Here is a 16,726-nt window from a genome sequence, read left to right as displayed (position 1 = left end):
CTGGGATATGGCCATGATGAATGAATGAAAAGCTACCCACTCAATCAGTTAGAGTTACAAGAACTGTTGCCAAACATATAACTTGCTATAAAAATAATAATCACAGCAATAATTATCCAGTCATAGACTCTAAAGCATTTGCCTATTTAAAGGGATAGTTCACTTTGAAATAGATTTTTGGTATGTTTTATCTTACCTCTAGGGCATCCAAGATGTAGGTGTCTTTTTTCGACAGTATTTTCAATTTTGATATTTTTAGGTCAAACCGTTCTTGTCTGTCAATCATATAATGGAGGTCTATGGTCACCACCTCAAAGAGTATGCACAGAGAAGTCCAAATTAAACATGATTTAATGACTCGTACATGTAAGTACACATTGATGGCCTAAGACACGAAACGAGCGGTTTGTGTGAGAAAACGAACAGTATTTATATCGTTTATATCGAGGGCGCTTCTATCTGCGCAAGCGCCGGAAAGCACCGGAAGTGATCTCTAGCGCGTGTACGTCACTCATTGCTTACACCAGTAATTCTCAAGGTGTGGTCCGCCATCGTCCCCTAGTGGTCCGCGAAAAGATGACCTAAACTAGGCAAGTGTTTACAAAATTGTCACTTTTTCGCACGTACCAGTGTGATCAGTCTTCTTGGCTGATCCCTGGAGCGTACGATCACACCGCTGTGATTAGAACGGTCAGTGCATCACATGATCAACTGCTAAATTCAAATGTGCTTCCCCGCGTTGGCTGGCGCTGAGCCAGAGACGGGCGCACTCAGTGCTGCTGTCATATTCACGGACGCAATTTCCTATGGCAGGGGTCTACCGGCCCCCTAAACTTCTGCCTAGCCCCCCTAAAAATTTGTGATTAATGTAGGCTAGGAATTCATGTTCGCTTCAGTGTTGTTATAATCAGATTCGGCGCGTTCTTCCTCAATCCGCAGCGGTGCAGAGCAGAGAGCACGTCAGAAACAGAGGACAGTGTGTGTGTGTGTGTGTGTGTGTGTGTGTGTGTGTGTGTGTGTGTGTGTGCGTGCGTGTTCATCTCAATGCGCACGGTCAAGTGCGATCATGTAAGATGTAAGTAGCTAAACTTAACATTTCATATTTGACATAATTTTTTAGGTCATAAATGTTAAACGAATGACAAAAAATAATCAGGCAAACTAATAGCCATTTTGAACTGAAAATTAGTATAAAAAATAGTAACGTGTAATGTAATAATTAGTTTACTGTCATTGTTGTGAGGGGACAAGAAACATTAACAAAGCCTTTTTCATCATTTTAGGCACATGAGTAATAATGAATGTATACATATTGAGAATATAATACAAATTGTAGCCTTTAGTACAAAGCTAAGTCTTCAGAGGGGAAGAGAAAGTGATGAAGAGACTGAGGAAAAAAGAAAGAGTGAGATGAGAGGTGAGGCTCTCCTCTCCTTTGACAAATAATCTACTGCCCACTGACATGGTTTTAAAGCAATTTCATATCCTTTTTTTAGGTCTTCAAACGTCTTGAAAATGCAAATATCAGATAACTAAAAAATGTGAAGCCCCTACCAACCTCAAATTTAGGACCTCTTTGATTATAAAGCCCTGTATTAGGCGTACAAACAATAATAAATGTGTAGCCTATACATATTGTGAATGCATTTGATAAACTTAATTACCAAGCTTTAGCTTTCAGTAAATAAACGCATCTGAAAAAAAATTATTCATAGGCAAAATCAACCTATATCAGTTGACCCTATGTTTACTTTCTTCACTGACAGAAAAATGAAAAGCCTATATCAGTCAAAGCTCAGTTAGGAGTTAAATTTAAACTTAAATTTAGCTTATCCTTACATTTTTTGTTTTGTTTTTGGGGGCGTGTTAGAGTGGGATTTTGTTAGGTGGTCCTCAGAAAAAAAAATGGAAGATAAAGTGGTCCTTGGGCTGAAAAAGTTTGAGAAACACTGGTTTACACAGAGATTTCAGAAGTGTTATCATTCACTGTGAAGATCTAAACATATTTAGATATACAGGAAATCGCAACGGAAGACGATTTCGATAAATCAACAGACAACGTTGAATTTTTTCGCAACTGCACGAGAGATCACTTCCGCCGCTTTCCAGTGCTTGCGCACACCGAAGCGTCCGCGCCCTCAGATCACTTGGACGTGGCTGTGGTTACAAGAGGTAAAAACGATATAAATACTGTTCGTTTTCTCACACAAACCGCTCGTTTCATGTCTTAGGCCATCAATGTGTACTTACATTTACGAGTCATTAAATCATGTTTAATTTGGACTTCTCTGTGCATGCTCTTTGAGGTGGTGACCATAGACCTCCATTATATGATGGACAAGAACGGTTTGACCTAAAAATATCAAAATTGAAAATACTGCGGAAACAAAGACACCTACATCTTGGATGCCCTTGAGGTAAGCTAAAACAAACCAAAAAATTATTTCAAAGTGAACTATCCCTTTAAATCCAAACAGCGACTTTTTTTGTCCAGGCAGTGTGTTGTATTGTAGTAGAATAAGTGGCTTATTTCCTTGTCTGCGCATCATTAACTTTACATTAACTTTCATTAACAATAACCGTGTTGAAAAAAAACTGCACATTTCTAGCTGGTTTGGAAGAAGAGATCAATGACAATCAGAAACACGGACTGTCCATAAGCCGCTTACCTTCTCCGCTGTTATTCAGACTTCTACATAATATAGCTTGTCATTTTCATCCCTGTTTCATGTCAAGTTGTTGCCCGTGGTGCCAAACAACCTTTGCCCTTGACACGGTCTCCGGAGGGAGGTCTACATGAAAACACTCTTGCTTGGGCCCAGCATGCTTGTTTCTGTCTCTCATCTTGATTAACAGACTCTGATAGCTGATAGCACATGCATTTCATCTTTTCCACATATGCATCTCATCTCTCACTGCAAAACAATACATTACAGACCTACGTACAGCTTAGCCATCAGATGACAACTATATAAAAATATTTCCCTCCATTGGTTTTGAACTTTTTATTTACTGTATATATAAATGTACTTAACGTTTTTTTGTCAAACAAACAACCCCACTCTTCTCGTCTGCAGATGTTGACATCCACGGCCCAAGCTGGTCTGTATTATTTTGATGAAAGCATGCTGGGAATGTCCAGTGACTCTTTTTAAACAACACAGCATCATTAAAATCCCCCCTAACCATTGTAAAACACAAGGAACTACCAGCAGGACCCTACTCTGCTCTGAGATTAATGGTAATGTGACAGGTTATAAAGGAATGTGATGGACTAACACACAATAAGTCATGAAGCGCTGTGACAAGAAAGAGACACAGCTACGCAAAACTCAAACAACTTCACATAAATCAAGCGAACCTCTTACAAGAAGCTGCAGACCTATAGATCAGTGAGCTGTTGGAAATTGGGACAAACAATAATACCTTTCTGAACTAAAGCAATATTATTTCCTTTAGTGAAATAAAAGAGTGCAATAAGTCATAAGTGCTGGCGGAAATATTCTGGAAAAATCTGGAACTTTCAAATGAAAAGGTTCATGTCGATTTGCCTTGTCAGAGATGTTTGTTTAACACTAAATCTGCTGTTCCCTTTCTAAAAAGACTCCAGGCATTGCATTTAATTAATAACCTACTTTACGTCATAGATGCTATCAGGAGGCCCCATCGGCAGTATTTTGAAAGGGAGAACAAAGAGCTGCTGATTTCCCCTAAATGGCCGTTTGTGGTGTACAGTTCATATACGTTTTAAGAGACCCTTTCCACGACATGCATAACGTTCTTCATCCCCCACTAACCTGCACTTTAACTCTATCTCATCCATCCATCTACTAAAAATGTATAAAATATTTAAAAATATAATACCTTTACAAAAATTAAAAGAAGTTTCCGTACCATATAGGACTGGACTCGAATATTCGAATATCCGAATATTCGAATATTCGTTCGGTGGGTTGGTATTCCATTTGAAAATGTGACATTCGAATATTCGTCTTTTTTTGTTTTTTGCACAACTGGATCCCCCTCGAAACGGTCATCATTCGCACTTGAATATATTTTACACTATAAAATCTGGTGAAATATAACACTTAACATATAACTTTGTAATATAGCTACTTAATAAATATATTTGCTTCTTCTTGGACTACTAAAAGTGTTCCTGCAATGGGAGTATTCTCCAGCTAGAGTGTGTGTGGACAGAAGTGCATGCCTGAGCTTGTATTTTGGGTTAAGCCACGTTGCTTTAACATTGTGGAAAATAGAAAAATAAATAGTAGAATAATAATAGATTAATCTAAATTAATCTACTGCGAAATATAAGAGACTTTGAGATTTTACTGCGACGTCACGTCACAATTTTGTTTTTCTTTATTTAAATTTAGTTTTTCTATATTTAAATTTCGCTTGTATTTATTTAAATTTCGCTTTTATTCATTTAAATTTCGTTTTTATTTTTTATTTATTTAAATTTCCCTTTTATCTTTTTATTTAAATTTCATTTTTATTTATTTAAATTTCGTTTTTATTTATTTAAATTTCGCTTTTATTCATTTAAATTTCGTTTTTATTTATTTGAATTTGGCTTTTATTTTTTTATTTATTTAAATTTCGTTTTTATTTATTTAAATTTCGTTTTTATTTATCTAAATCTACCCTACTTTGTCAGTGAGAAAACAATTATAAGACTACACCTATTAAAATATTGCTATAAGTTAAAAGACCTGTGTATGTTTTATATCACTAGTACAGTGTCCGGAGCATATAATCCCTGCTCGCGTGAGGCACACGTGCCACTTCTTTATTTAAATCTACCCTACTTTGACAGTAATTTTTTTGTGAGAAAAATATTAGACTACCTTATTAAAAATATTGCTAAAGTTAACAGACCTGTGTGTGTGTGTGTTTTGCAGTGTCTGTTCTTCTTAATGAAAAAAATTGTCTTTGTCTTTAAATTCATTCAATTACAATTAAACATTTCACAAGGATTAAATCTGCAAATGCTGTAAACCATATAGGGAGCCGCACATTACTATAACATTAATGGTTGTAGCCTAGACTTTTAACCTAAATTCAGATGCTATTTAGTTTTTAGATCTAGTAATCAACACACAACGCATTGTATGAAAACATGTAAACTGAACATAAGGCAGTTTTTGCATTAACTTGTGTTTTTACTGTAATGTGTTATTGATTATATATATATATATATATATATATATATATATAGAAATATATAAAAAATATAATCATTTACACAGTTGTCAAATTCATGATTTCATGTTCGGTACGCAATTTCGATTGGAATCGTGAGTTCTGTATCACGATTTTTCGGTTCGGTTCGAATATCGTTACACCCCTACTATAAGCTCTGTTCGCATGAGGCGCGCCGCTTCCCACTTGCGCTGTTCTGTAGTTTATCAAAAGTTTATTAATTCTGAACGAGTCACGTCTCGCCTGTCTATCTATATTGCACCAAATACGTGCACTCCCATTTGAAGTTGTTTGGATGAACAGTTCTCGAAAATAATCAAAATGAAAACGGACAGACAGACATTCGAATATTCGATGTTCACTACTAAAGACGCTTCTAAGCTCAAAAATTGGTATTCGGACCAGCCCTAGTGCCATAAAACTTTTTCAAGAATATTTATTTCAAATTAAAGTAGGGCTGTCAAACGATTAATCGCGATTAATCGCATTCCAAAATAAAAGTTTGTGTTTACATAATATATGTGGGTGCACTGTGTATAATTATTTTGCATATATATATAAATACACAAACATGCATGTATATTTAAGAATATTTTTTTTTTATTTATGTATAAAATATTTATATTTATATATAAATCTATAAACAGTATATACATGAAAATATTTCTTAAATATATACAAGCATTATGTGTATTTATATATATAAAATTATTATACACAGTGCAACCACATATATTATTTTATTTTGGATGCGATTAATCGAGATTAATCGTTTGACAGCCCTAAATTAAAGTGATGTTTAAAATATTTAAAATATAAATAAATTTAGACCGTCTGAAAACGCTGCACAGAAAAAGTCAAATCCAATGTTTCAATGTTGCAGCATTCCTGCATTCCTATATTCTCGAATTACTTGATTAACAGTTTTTTTTCCCCTTTAGGTCTTGCCTGCGGTAACAAATCCTGCTAATATCGATGCCCACCTGTAGAGCGCAGTTCATCATGCGGATGATATGATCAAACTGCTGGTGGTCCAGAATGGCACGGTTCTGCTGGACGTGGTGGCTGAGCTCGTCGGTCAGGCACTGGCGCGCTGCTTTGCCTTTCAGGGCCCGAAGAGCCGCAGGGAGTGTCTGAAGAAACAGCAGTTTCAAGGCATTACTACAACATATGCTTTTTTTAAGTGCGTACCATTCACCTAAACCAGACTGGGCCGCCCTCATCTGGACACAGGAGCGGTTCCCTTCAATGCATGCATGCAAAAGCCGCGATCATTCCAGCTAAATCCAGCCAGTTGACCTCTGACCCATAGTTAAAATTCCAGAACGGTTGTTATTGATGAGATTTTACGTCTAGACGAAGGCAGCACCCTCCGCTCAGGTTTACTCGGGCTGAGGTTGCGTGGAGGTGATGTCTTTACTGGCACAGAGGAGCCGTTAAACTGCAAGCACAACATTTTTACAACTGTAAAGGGATGCGAGCTTGCATTGTATAACCTACCATTTAAACTCAATGTGTGCAGGTAGGTAGCTGGCTACCATTCCAATGCAAACACACTGGGGATAGATCTCAAACGACTTTGCTACAGGTAATTTGCACAAAGCTATTTAGACTAAAAATATGTTCGGATGCTTCAGACAAACACCAGTCGTGGTTAATGTTAGAATAATATTAGCATTAGTGATAAGGGCAGGGAAATTAGAAGAATATGTGTGACTGTTTGTTCACCCCTTTCCTCCTACGTCTGTACGACTTGCAGCTGGAGAGCTTTGCTTATCGTGCTACGAACCGCATCGCTAATGCGAGCTAATCTGCATGCTGTCTTTTTCCAGATGTACAAGTCAATGTGTGGGTTTAATCCTCCTGTCATCACCGAAATGATTGCGTCACCTTCTCTGTCTCCAGAGTCTTGTTGTCGAAGATGAAGCCGATGCACGTCCGGACCACCTCCAGTCTACGGGCGCTGTTAAACACCGAGCTGGCCTTACCCAGGATAGAGACTGCATAAAAGAGAAGAATTGTTAACAAATGAAGAGCAGAGTGCCTATAAACGCCTTAACTGTGATAAAAGCAAAATAAAAGACACCCGTGTAAGTCAACAAGTATTGAATTAAACCGCTTGTATAAGCAAAATAACCCCCTTCAGGTTGATAAAAGACCCTCTGCTTTCCTGTCAAGATTTATTTTGCTTACTAAGTCAAGTCAACTTCATTTATGAAGCGCTTTTTACAATACAGATTGTTTCCAAGCAGTTTTACAGTGAGAATAGGAAATTAATGCAACAAAGATTGGTTTGGCTGTATAGCAGAAGAAAAGAAAGTCATTGTCAAGCTTTTTCGTTGTAAAAATCATTCATTTTCTCGCTAGATTTCATGCGTTTTGGCTGTTCATTTACACGACAACGGCGTTTTGGTGGCTTGAGACGATCAGTGACAGTACGTTATGCTTATTACATAACAGATAAATTAAATCAGAGATTTACAACATTTTTTTTAATGCCAAACACTAAATCAGGATTCCTAAAATCCAGCTGGTGGACCACTAGAGCAGTCCAGTCAGTCAAGGTCTTCAGAGATACTTGATGGACCAAAAATTTTAAGTTGGCATGAAATCAAAACTGACCCTATTCAAAAACTCTCTTTTTTTTATAATAATGTTCTGTCTTCATTACTTTCAATCAAAATTAAACTTCAGTTTCATGCTGACCAAACTTAACCTGTCAAATGCATTTCACAAGATCTTATTATCTTATATAAATGTTTGGGATCTGTAAGATTTTTTATGTTTTTAAAAAAAAAAAGTCTCTCATGCTTAACCAGAGCTGCATTTATTTGATTAAAAATAGCAAAAAAACAACAAAAATAAAAAACAGTAATGTTGTGAAATATTATTACAATTTAAAATAACTCCTTTCCATTTTAATATATTTTAAAAATCAAATTTATTCCTGTGATGCAAAGCATTTTCAGCATCATTACTCCAGTATTCAGTGTCACATGATCCTTCAGAAATCATTCTAATACGCTCGCTGACTATCAATGTTGAAAACAATAATTTTCAATGCTTTTGTGGGAAACGTGAAAAAATTCAAAAGTTACTTTGGGGTAATATATGTACTTTTATTCAGCAAGGATGAAAAATAACAGATTTCAATTTCAAATGAATGCTGATCTTGTGAACTTTCTATTTATCTAGGAATAAAATGTATCACAGTTTCCAGAAAAATATTAAGCAGTCTTAAACATTGATAATAAAAACCACTATTAATGTTAAAGCATGAATTATAAGTGATTATACACACTACCGGTCAAATGTTTTAGATCGGTAAGATTTTTTATGTTTTTTAAAAAAGTCTCTTCTGCTCACCAAGGCTGCAATTGTTTGATAAAAAATACAAAAAAAAACAGTAATATTGTGAAATATTATTACAATTTAAAACAGCGGTTTTCTATGTGAATATATAGTGAAGTGTAATTTATTCCTGTGATCAAAGCTGAATTTACAGCATCATTACTCCAGTCTTCAGTGTCACATAATCCTACAGAAATTATTATAATATGATGCTCAAAAAACATTTGAGATTATTATGCATGTTGAAAAAAGTTTTTTTACATTTTTACTTCAGGATTTTGATGAATCGAAATTTCAAAAGAACAGAATTGATCTGAAATGGAAAGCTTTTGTAACAGAAAGGTCAGAAAGAATTTATTTTTTATTTTTGGGGGAAAGAAATTAGAAAATACTTTTATTCATCAAGGATGAGTTAAATTGATCAAAAGTTACAGTAAAGAAATGTATAATGTTAGAAAAGATTAGATTTTAAATAAATCCTGTTCTTTTGAACTTTCTATTCATCATAGAATTTTGGGGGGGGAAAAATGGTACATGACATTGAAAATAATAATTGATTTTTTTAGCATAAAATCAGCATATTAGAATGATTTCTGAAGGATCATGTGACACTGAAAACTGATGTGTAATCAGCAACACTAATGATGTTGAAAATTCAGCTTTCAAATTACATTTTAAAATAGAAAACAGTCATTTTAAATTGCCATAAAATTTCACAATATTACTGTTTCATCAAATAAAGCAGCCTTGGTGACTTCATTTAAAAACATAAAAAATCTTACTGATCTAAAACTCACATGACCCCGTCACTCACCCACAGGGGGTCCGGCGGGCACCACACACTTCCTCTCTGGACGGGTACTGATGGGGGTGGTGTGCTGTTTGGCCAGGCCCTCCTGTATCAACTCCTCCACCCTCTCATCCTCCAACAAGGGAAAGGGCACCATGTGCACCCGCAGGTGCGAGCCCTCGCTGGGACGAGGCACTTTCTGGAAGGCCATGTGGGGGTTGGGGTTCTCCTACAGAATGCGTGACAACACAGGATTTAGAGATGTTTTTTGGATCAGTGGCTTATTGTGTTTTTTGTTTTTCGAGTAAAATGTGGAAAAAATTCACCATCACTCATCAAGAGCGTAACTCTGCGAGTACTATAATCTCCATTGCGTAAATGTGCTATTCACAGGCATTTATGTTTACTTTATTCTGTGAGAGATAACAGGAGCATAATCAAGATAAACTGATCAGTATTTGAAAGATAATGTGACCTGAATATGGCCGCCCACTTGAGGTGACCCGATGTGTCATATACAACACTTTTGTAAAACTTTTGGTAACACTTTACTTGAAGGGGTGTGCATGTGACACATGTTACTGTATGAATATAAAGGAAGTTTTATGCATGTTTGTGACAACGGTCATTAAGTGTCATTCGCTCAGTTATGATATTTTTAATGCAAATATGACATTGTTTGACATAAACCAATACATCATATAACCTGTCAGTGTCTTTGTCATGACAACTTGACATTACTAAGACAACACAACCAGTCATAAACCTGATTAATTATCAAACTTAAGAAACCACCTAGCTTTATTGGTTAACTTTACATTAAACTGTCAGGTGGTTGGTTTTGACATTGGCTGTCATGAAGCCATTTTAACTTTTTAATGAAAAAATTCAATTAGTACCACTGTAGTTGAGGTCACGGAAAATATTCATGACACAGTTATAATGGCCTCATGACAGCCAATGTCAAAGCCAACCACGTGACAGTTTAATGTAATGTTAACCAATAAAGCTAGATGGTTTCTTAAGTTTGATGATTAATCCGCTATGTCATGTTTATGACAGGTTGTCTTAGTAATGTCAAGGTGTCATAACAAAGACATCTCAAACAATGTCATATTTGCATTAAAAATGTCATAATTGAGCGAATGACACTTAATGGCAGTTGTCATAAACATGCATGAAACCTTCATATGTCATGTCATGATTATGTCAGTCTTATGCACACCCCTTCAAGTAAAGTGTAATCAAACTTTTCAATGAGGAAAAAATGAGTGTCCCTTTAAAGAAGTCTTAGTTCTTATGCATCAAGTGTGTCAATAGAGACCAAAGAGCACATGAAAGGTCAACCTGAAGGACAGAATACATGCATCGAGTGGCAGTTTAAACACCCGAAGGCACTGACAAGCGAGATGGCGTCATGTGCTTACGTTTTTGTAAAGTTGCTCTGACAGATCTCTGAGACGCTTCTGGAATTTGACCAGGCTCTCCTCTTCCTCCTTAAAGCGGTCTACATCTAAGGCCACCAGCTATAGAACACAAACAGATCTGAGGTTACAATGTGCACAAGAAATCAGTTTTTCCACCTGTAATTGATTTACCATTGCCCAGAACAATAGCTGGAATTTCACTCAGCTGAGTCACGCGTGTATTATCTTCCTCTTGTGGAATGATGTTACTTAGTAGGAGAGTAAATATTTGCTCCAACAATGATTCGATCCGATCACGGTTGTTTACTGAATCCTGCCATACAGTACACGGTGAAATGAACACGGGTTTCATTCTGATTCCATCTTGTTCTGTTTTTCTTACGTTATTCATTATTATTTTCAAAAATATTCTGAAAACACGAATTCAATGAGAAAATGCATTTCAAATAACTGAATGAAACAATGTTGCATGACAAAGAACCAGCATCACTTTATAGTAATAACAGTGAATAATACATAATTACAAGCAACTAACTCTAAACCAAACCCTAACCCTGCATAGTGCAGCAGATTAATGGCATATTTCGTTCAAATTGGTATAGAAGCATGAGATTTGCCAAGGGTCATTTTTTGGGAAAAACCCAAAAATTCAACATGGCGGCCATTTTTTCCAAGATGGCCGCTATTTCTGTCAAATGTTCATTATGTCAATCGTTCAATTTTGCCCATTTTGCCAAAATATTCTTCAAAACACATTATCATGGAAAAAAAGGTGTGTGCCACTCAAAAATTCAAGATGGCAACCATTTTCAAGATGGCCATGGAATGTACATTTCGAGAAGAAAATGTGAGCGGGTGCTAAAACGAGACCACCCTCATGTTTCTATGACACTTCTAGCCAGAGATATCCCTTTTATCTCTTTCAATGGAAGTCAATGGGACTTGTTGCTAAGGTGCTGTAAATGGTTGCTAGGGTGTGGCTTAATAGCTTCACAATGTTCCTGTGATTGTTCCTCTGAGTAAAATGAGCCCACCCCTTGTCTCTATGACACTGTGATCCAAAGCTATGTTAAATAAAAAAAATCCCTATGCAATGTGTATGATGGCCAATCAGGGGTGCCACTTTTACCCCATAGTGAGGTCTGTTCTTACAGAGCCTGTCAGGCTCTTCAAATGTGGTAAATCGCAGAATTCTGAGAAATCCTCGCCTGTAGCTATGAATCGTCAAAATTTGTTGCAATGTTAAGTCCCTGGGGCGAACACCGTACCCCCGATCGCATATAAAAGTCATAGAACAACATTCCCAATTAATCCGCACGATTTGAAGCCTCATTCGTGAGTCTTTGACAAAAGCTGTGGGAGAAGATGCGGGTTGGGGACAAAATGTTGGGGCTTTGCCTTAGGCAATGGCGGCCAACTTGAAAATTGGCTGCCATATTGAATTTTTGAGTGGCCAACGGCTTTTTCCAAAATAGTGGCACTTAGAGAGTATCTGTGCCAAATTTCATGCTTCTATACCAAAGTGAACAATTTTTTTTTTTACTAACAGTCAGTACATTAAGTTAAATAATATTACTTACGTAATTACACTGTAACAACGAGTAAGCTTAAAATAAAGGGTTACACTTTATTTTAAGGAGTTAATGCAATACTGGGGTATGGTTTGCATGTAATTGTGCATAACTTGTAATAATGTATAACAACACTGTAAAATAAAATGCAACCCCATAGTATAGGGTCCATCATTTGGGACATAACTTATATCTGATGTAATCATGATGCTTCTCAAACATAAAAAAAACATTTAGTTTGCATTCATTTGGTTTATTTTATCTTAACTTCTGGTTTTAAATAAATTATAAGAATGTTTATAACCAGCATTTCCCCATCTTGGAGATTTTTTTTGCCTTTTCGGTTCGGTCACACTTTATATTTCTTGGCCTTAGCTACTATGCACTAACATTAAAGGGTTAGTTCACCCAAAAATGAAAATTAAGTTATTAATTACTCACCCCCATGCTGTACCAAACCCGTAAGACCTTCGTTCGTCTTCGGAACACAAATGAAGATATGTTTGATTAAATTTGAGAGCTGTATAACTACCACATTGGCTCCTAAGGGACTGCCTCTTGACGGCCCAAAAAGTCAATGAAGAAAATGTTTAAATATCCCAAGTGACTACCGTGGCTCAACTATATGTTTATCAAGCGACGCGAATACTTTTTGTGCGAAAAAACAAACAAAAATAACGAGTTTATTCGACTATTTCTTTTCTTCCTTGTAGGCCAGAACGAGAATTCCTTAGATTTCCACGACGCATGCGCGAGAATTGCGATCTAAGCTGGTGTAAGCTGGTGTGAGCAGATCGCAAATCTCGCGCATGCGTCGTGGAAATCTAAGGAATTCTCGTTCTGGCCTACAAGGAAGAAAAGAAATAGTCGAATAAACTCGTTATTTTTGTTTGTTTTTTCGCACAAAAAGTATTCGCGTCGCTTGATAAACATATAGTTGAGCCACGGTAGTCACTTGGGATATTTAAACATTTTCTTCATTGACTTTCTGGGCCGTCAAGAGGCAGTCCCTTAGGAGCCAATGTGGTAGTTATACAGCTCTCAAATTTAATCAAAAATATCTTCATTTGTGTTCCGAAGACGAACGAAGGTCTTACGGGGTTGGTACAGCATGGGGGTGAGTAATTAATGACTTAATTTTCATTTTTGGGTGAACTAACCCTTTAAATACATACAAGACAATGGATTCGCTTTGTAACTACATGTTGTTCTGGACAGTGTTCACATTCACTGCTAATGAGTTTGAGGTATGGTTGGGTTTAAGAGTTAGGGTTAGGATTTTAGGGGTTAGAGTTAGGGTTGGGTTACAGTTAGGGGTAAAGTTAAAATGCACATACTTTAAATGTTGTCACAATGAACCAACATGTATGTAAAAATATATTGTATATCGTTGGAAATGTCTAAGACTCCTAAATAGATATTTTAGGTTTGTTTTTTCTTACAAATTATGAATGAACAATAATATATGAATATATGACAAGATTACAGGAGTTTCTGACCTTTGTCACAAAAAGTCGACGCACACACTTTTAATAATTGAAACTTTGGTTTTTAGTGCTAAAAGTTCATAATAAAACACAATTAGTTTTTGTCAATAAAAAAAGATACAATTATATTTTAAAAAGTAAGGAAAGAAGTCCTCTAAAAAGTATAATATAAATTATATATATAAATATATGGGCATCATCTTTCATAATTTATTATGAAAACCTTTTCTAATCTTGACAAAACACATATTGTCAGAAAGGTCTGAGTCTCAAGGTTCCATGTTTAGTGACAGAAGTGATGTTTGGATAGAAATTTATTAATTTGTTATGGCAAAATGCATACAATTAAATTCAATGAAATTCAATGGGACCCGGTGGCTATTTTTGGTACTACGCCTAAACAAAATCTCATGGGAACTTCAATTTTTGTGATATCAACTTCAAATTTGGATATATAGCTTTCATTTTATAGTAAAACATATTTTGTAAAATACATATTTCATATAAAAAAATATATTAAAAAAGTATATTTGATTTACTGTAAATTTTAACTTCCATAACTTTTTCATAGTTTAATTTTTTGAAGTGCTTTCAATTTAATAATTATCTCCTGATTGTTTTCTTTAAAACAAGACCAAACTTAGGTCTATATTCCAAAGCATTCTTGAATTACAACCATTTAAGTTTGTATAGTGCATTTTAATGTCAATTATCAAAAAGGGGGGGTGACAGGTAAAGGGTTAAATGGTTAAGTTCATAGTATTTAAGGCCACCTAACAAAGTGCAACCAACATTTCCACTGCAATTACATGTGAAGTGGACAGAAAGAAACTTAAAATATCCATTAATGATGCCCTTCTAAATCTCTATGACTTAGTAAGCTCTGTTAAAGGAGTACCGCACCTCATCGAACAGATCACAGGCTCTGTATGGAGGTCCCCGTTCAGACACGAATCCCGCAAAGGCCATGCCATCCAACACCTTGGTCAGAAAGTCATTTTCTATGAGGCCCCGCTGGCCTAGAAAGGCAGCCTATATATCAGAGAAAAGAAGGTCAGTGATCAAACTAAAATCGCAGCATCTGCTAAACTTCCACTTCAAAATGAGTCGCCAAGTTTGATTCAAATGGTGCAGAGAGATTGTTCTGAACAAAACAACTTCCAGAAGAAACAAAGTCTGTTATCTGCATCACCAGATCCATCAAATAAGATGGGCACACGTATATTTTAAACAGATCCCCTGCATTAGCATTAGCCAGTAAATTTAGAGGCGTTTGGCAGTGCAAGATGCTCAGTTTCCAGACGTGAAGCATTCTTGTACTATAATGCGAGCCATGTGGGGTGCTTTATGAGGGGTCGTATTGAGACGTTGCCACAGAGACATCGGCCGACACAAACAAAAACAGGTTTGGGGGGTGAAATAACACTTGTGAATGCAAGTTTGATGATTTTCATATGGCTCACTGCAGGGACAATCCGAAGGACCAAAGCGTTTTAAACAAATGAACCGCGATACCGTCGGCATGAACGCTTACGTTTGCAGCGAAGCACTTCAAAGCTAAACGTGGACAGTGCTTATCTAGCTTGAGTTCATTGAGATTATTCTTTCATTCTCTGGCGCACACCCAAACGCACCGTGTTTATGAAAAGGCAGGTGTTTGTACAAGTGCAAGCTGCTTTGAGTTAAACAATGCTGTATTTCAAACCAGTCAAGAGTTGTTTGTACCGTACAGCATGTCCGGCAGTCTATATTACATGACAGGTCATCAGATTAATATTTACTCATGTGAACTTCTTATTTCCGAGTTTCTGATGTCAGATGAGTTCAAATGACTTTTTTTCTTAACTCTAACGTTAATTCTACAAAATTAATAAAGAATGTGTATTGGGTGCTTTTTGTTTTTGTTCAATTTATGATGCTGCTGTACACTGAATAGTTATATATTCTATTGTAATTGTACAAAACTATCGTATTTTGTACAAGCAACTTAGCCAGTTTAATTGTACATTTAAAAAAAATATTACTAACTTTACGCATTTTGAACAGATTTACCGAGTTTTTCTTAAGTATTCATGACGTCTGTTTTCTTTCTGATATGATCCCAACTCAGAAACTCTAAAAGGAAAAAGTTTTCAACTTATAATTAAGACAATGTGTGCCATTCATGTGTGTTAAATGGGCAAATTCAGAATTTAGAAATGACCATTTTTACCTTCACGTTACTTACTTGCCCGAAAATTGTAATTTTTGTCAATTTAGTATTATAGCAGTAGTTCATGACTCATGCAAACTCTTCTAAATATATATGAAGAGTTCAGATGCAAAAGTCTCTAAGTGCCATTTGAAATTTCCTTCTAGAATGATCATTTTTATCAAGCTTGTATATTTAAGTTCAGTAATTTCACTTAAATGGCAATGATGATTACCTATTAATTGTTATTTAAGTGAAATTACTGAACTTAAATATACAAGTTTGATAAAAATCATCATTAAAGAAGAAAATGTCAAATGGCATTTGGAGGCTTTTGCATCTGAACTCTTCATATATATATATATATATATATATATATGATATATTTGTGTGAGGGACAAACAGAAATGTATGCCATTATTCACTGTTAATTAATATTTATATCGCTCCTGATATGATCAAACTTTCCCAGGTTGATTAATTACAGTACATAACAGCAATTGTTATGTATTACAAGTTTAATGAAATACAATTCTTAAATATGCAAATGCGGCCTTTTCTAATTAACTAATTTGCATACTTATCCAGAAAACAAATCTGAACATTTGATCTGAAGAGTTTCATTTTGTTGACATATTAAGAGTTAAATGTTGTTAAGGAGGAGATTTTGGAATTTAAAAAAATCTGAAAATGCTGTA

At 35.7% G+C, this 16,726-nt stretch overlaps 1 protein-coding gene across 4 annotated transcripts in view; it reads right to left on the bottom strand.

Moving 5' to 3' along the window:
- The window catches only part of sbf2 (SET binding factor 2), a 168,882-nt gene that overhangs the window by 77,976 nt on the left and 74,180 nt on the right, over positions 1-16,726 (bottom strand). For all 4 annotated transcript variants that reach the window (XM_039690899.2, XM_039690902.2, XM_039690903.2 and 1 more), the window contains exons 12-16: positions 14,741-14,869; positions 10,780-10,878; positions 9,377-9,581; positions 7,102-7,211; positions 6,195-6,344 (exon numbers count right to left, since the gene is read on the bottom strand). In XM_039690899.2, coding sequence (XP_039546833.2) covers positions 6,195-6,344; positions 7,102-7,211; positions 9,377-9,581; positions 10,780-10,878; positions 14,741-14,869 — 693 coding nt within the window. The remainder of the gene's footprint in view (positions 1-6,194; positions 6,345-7,101; positions 7,212-9,376; positions 9,582-10,779; positions 10,879-14,740; positions 14,870-16,726) is intronic.

This window comes from Pimephales promelas, chromosome 1 (assembly GCF_988280905.1).
Source record: "Pimephales promelas chromosome 1, fPimPro1.hap1.1, whole genome shotgun sequence".
Classification (NCBI taxonomy): Eukaryota; Metazoa; Chordata; class Actinopteri; order Cypriniformes; family Leuciscidae; genus Pimephales; species Pimephales promelas.
Note: the sequence above shows the minus strand (reverse complement) of the source record. Positions and strands in the feature narration are given on the sequence as shown.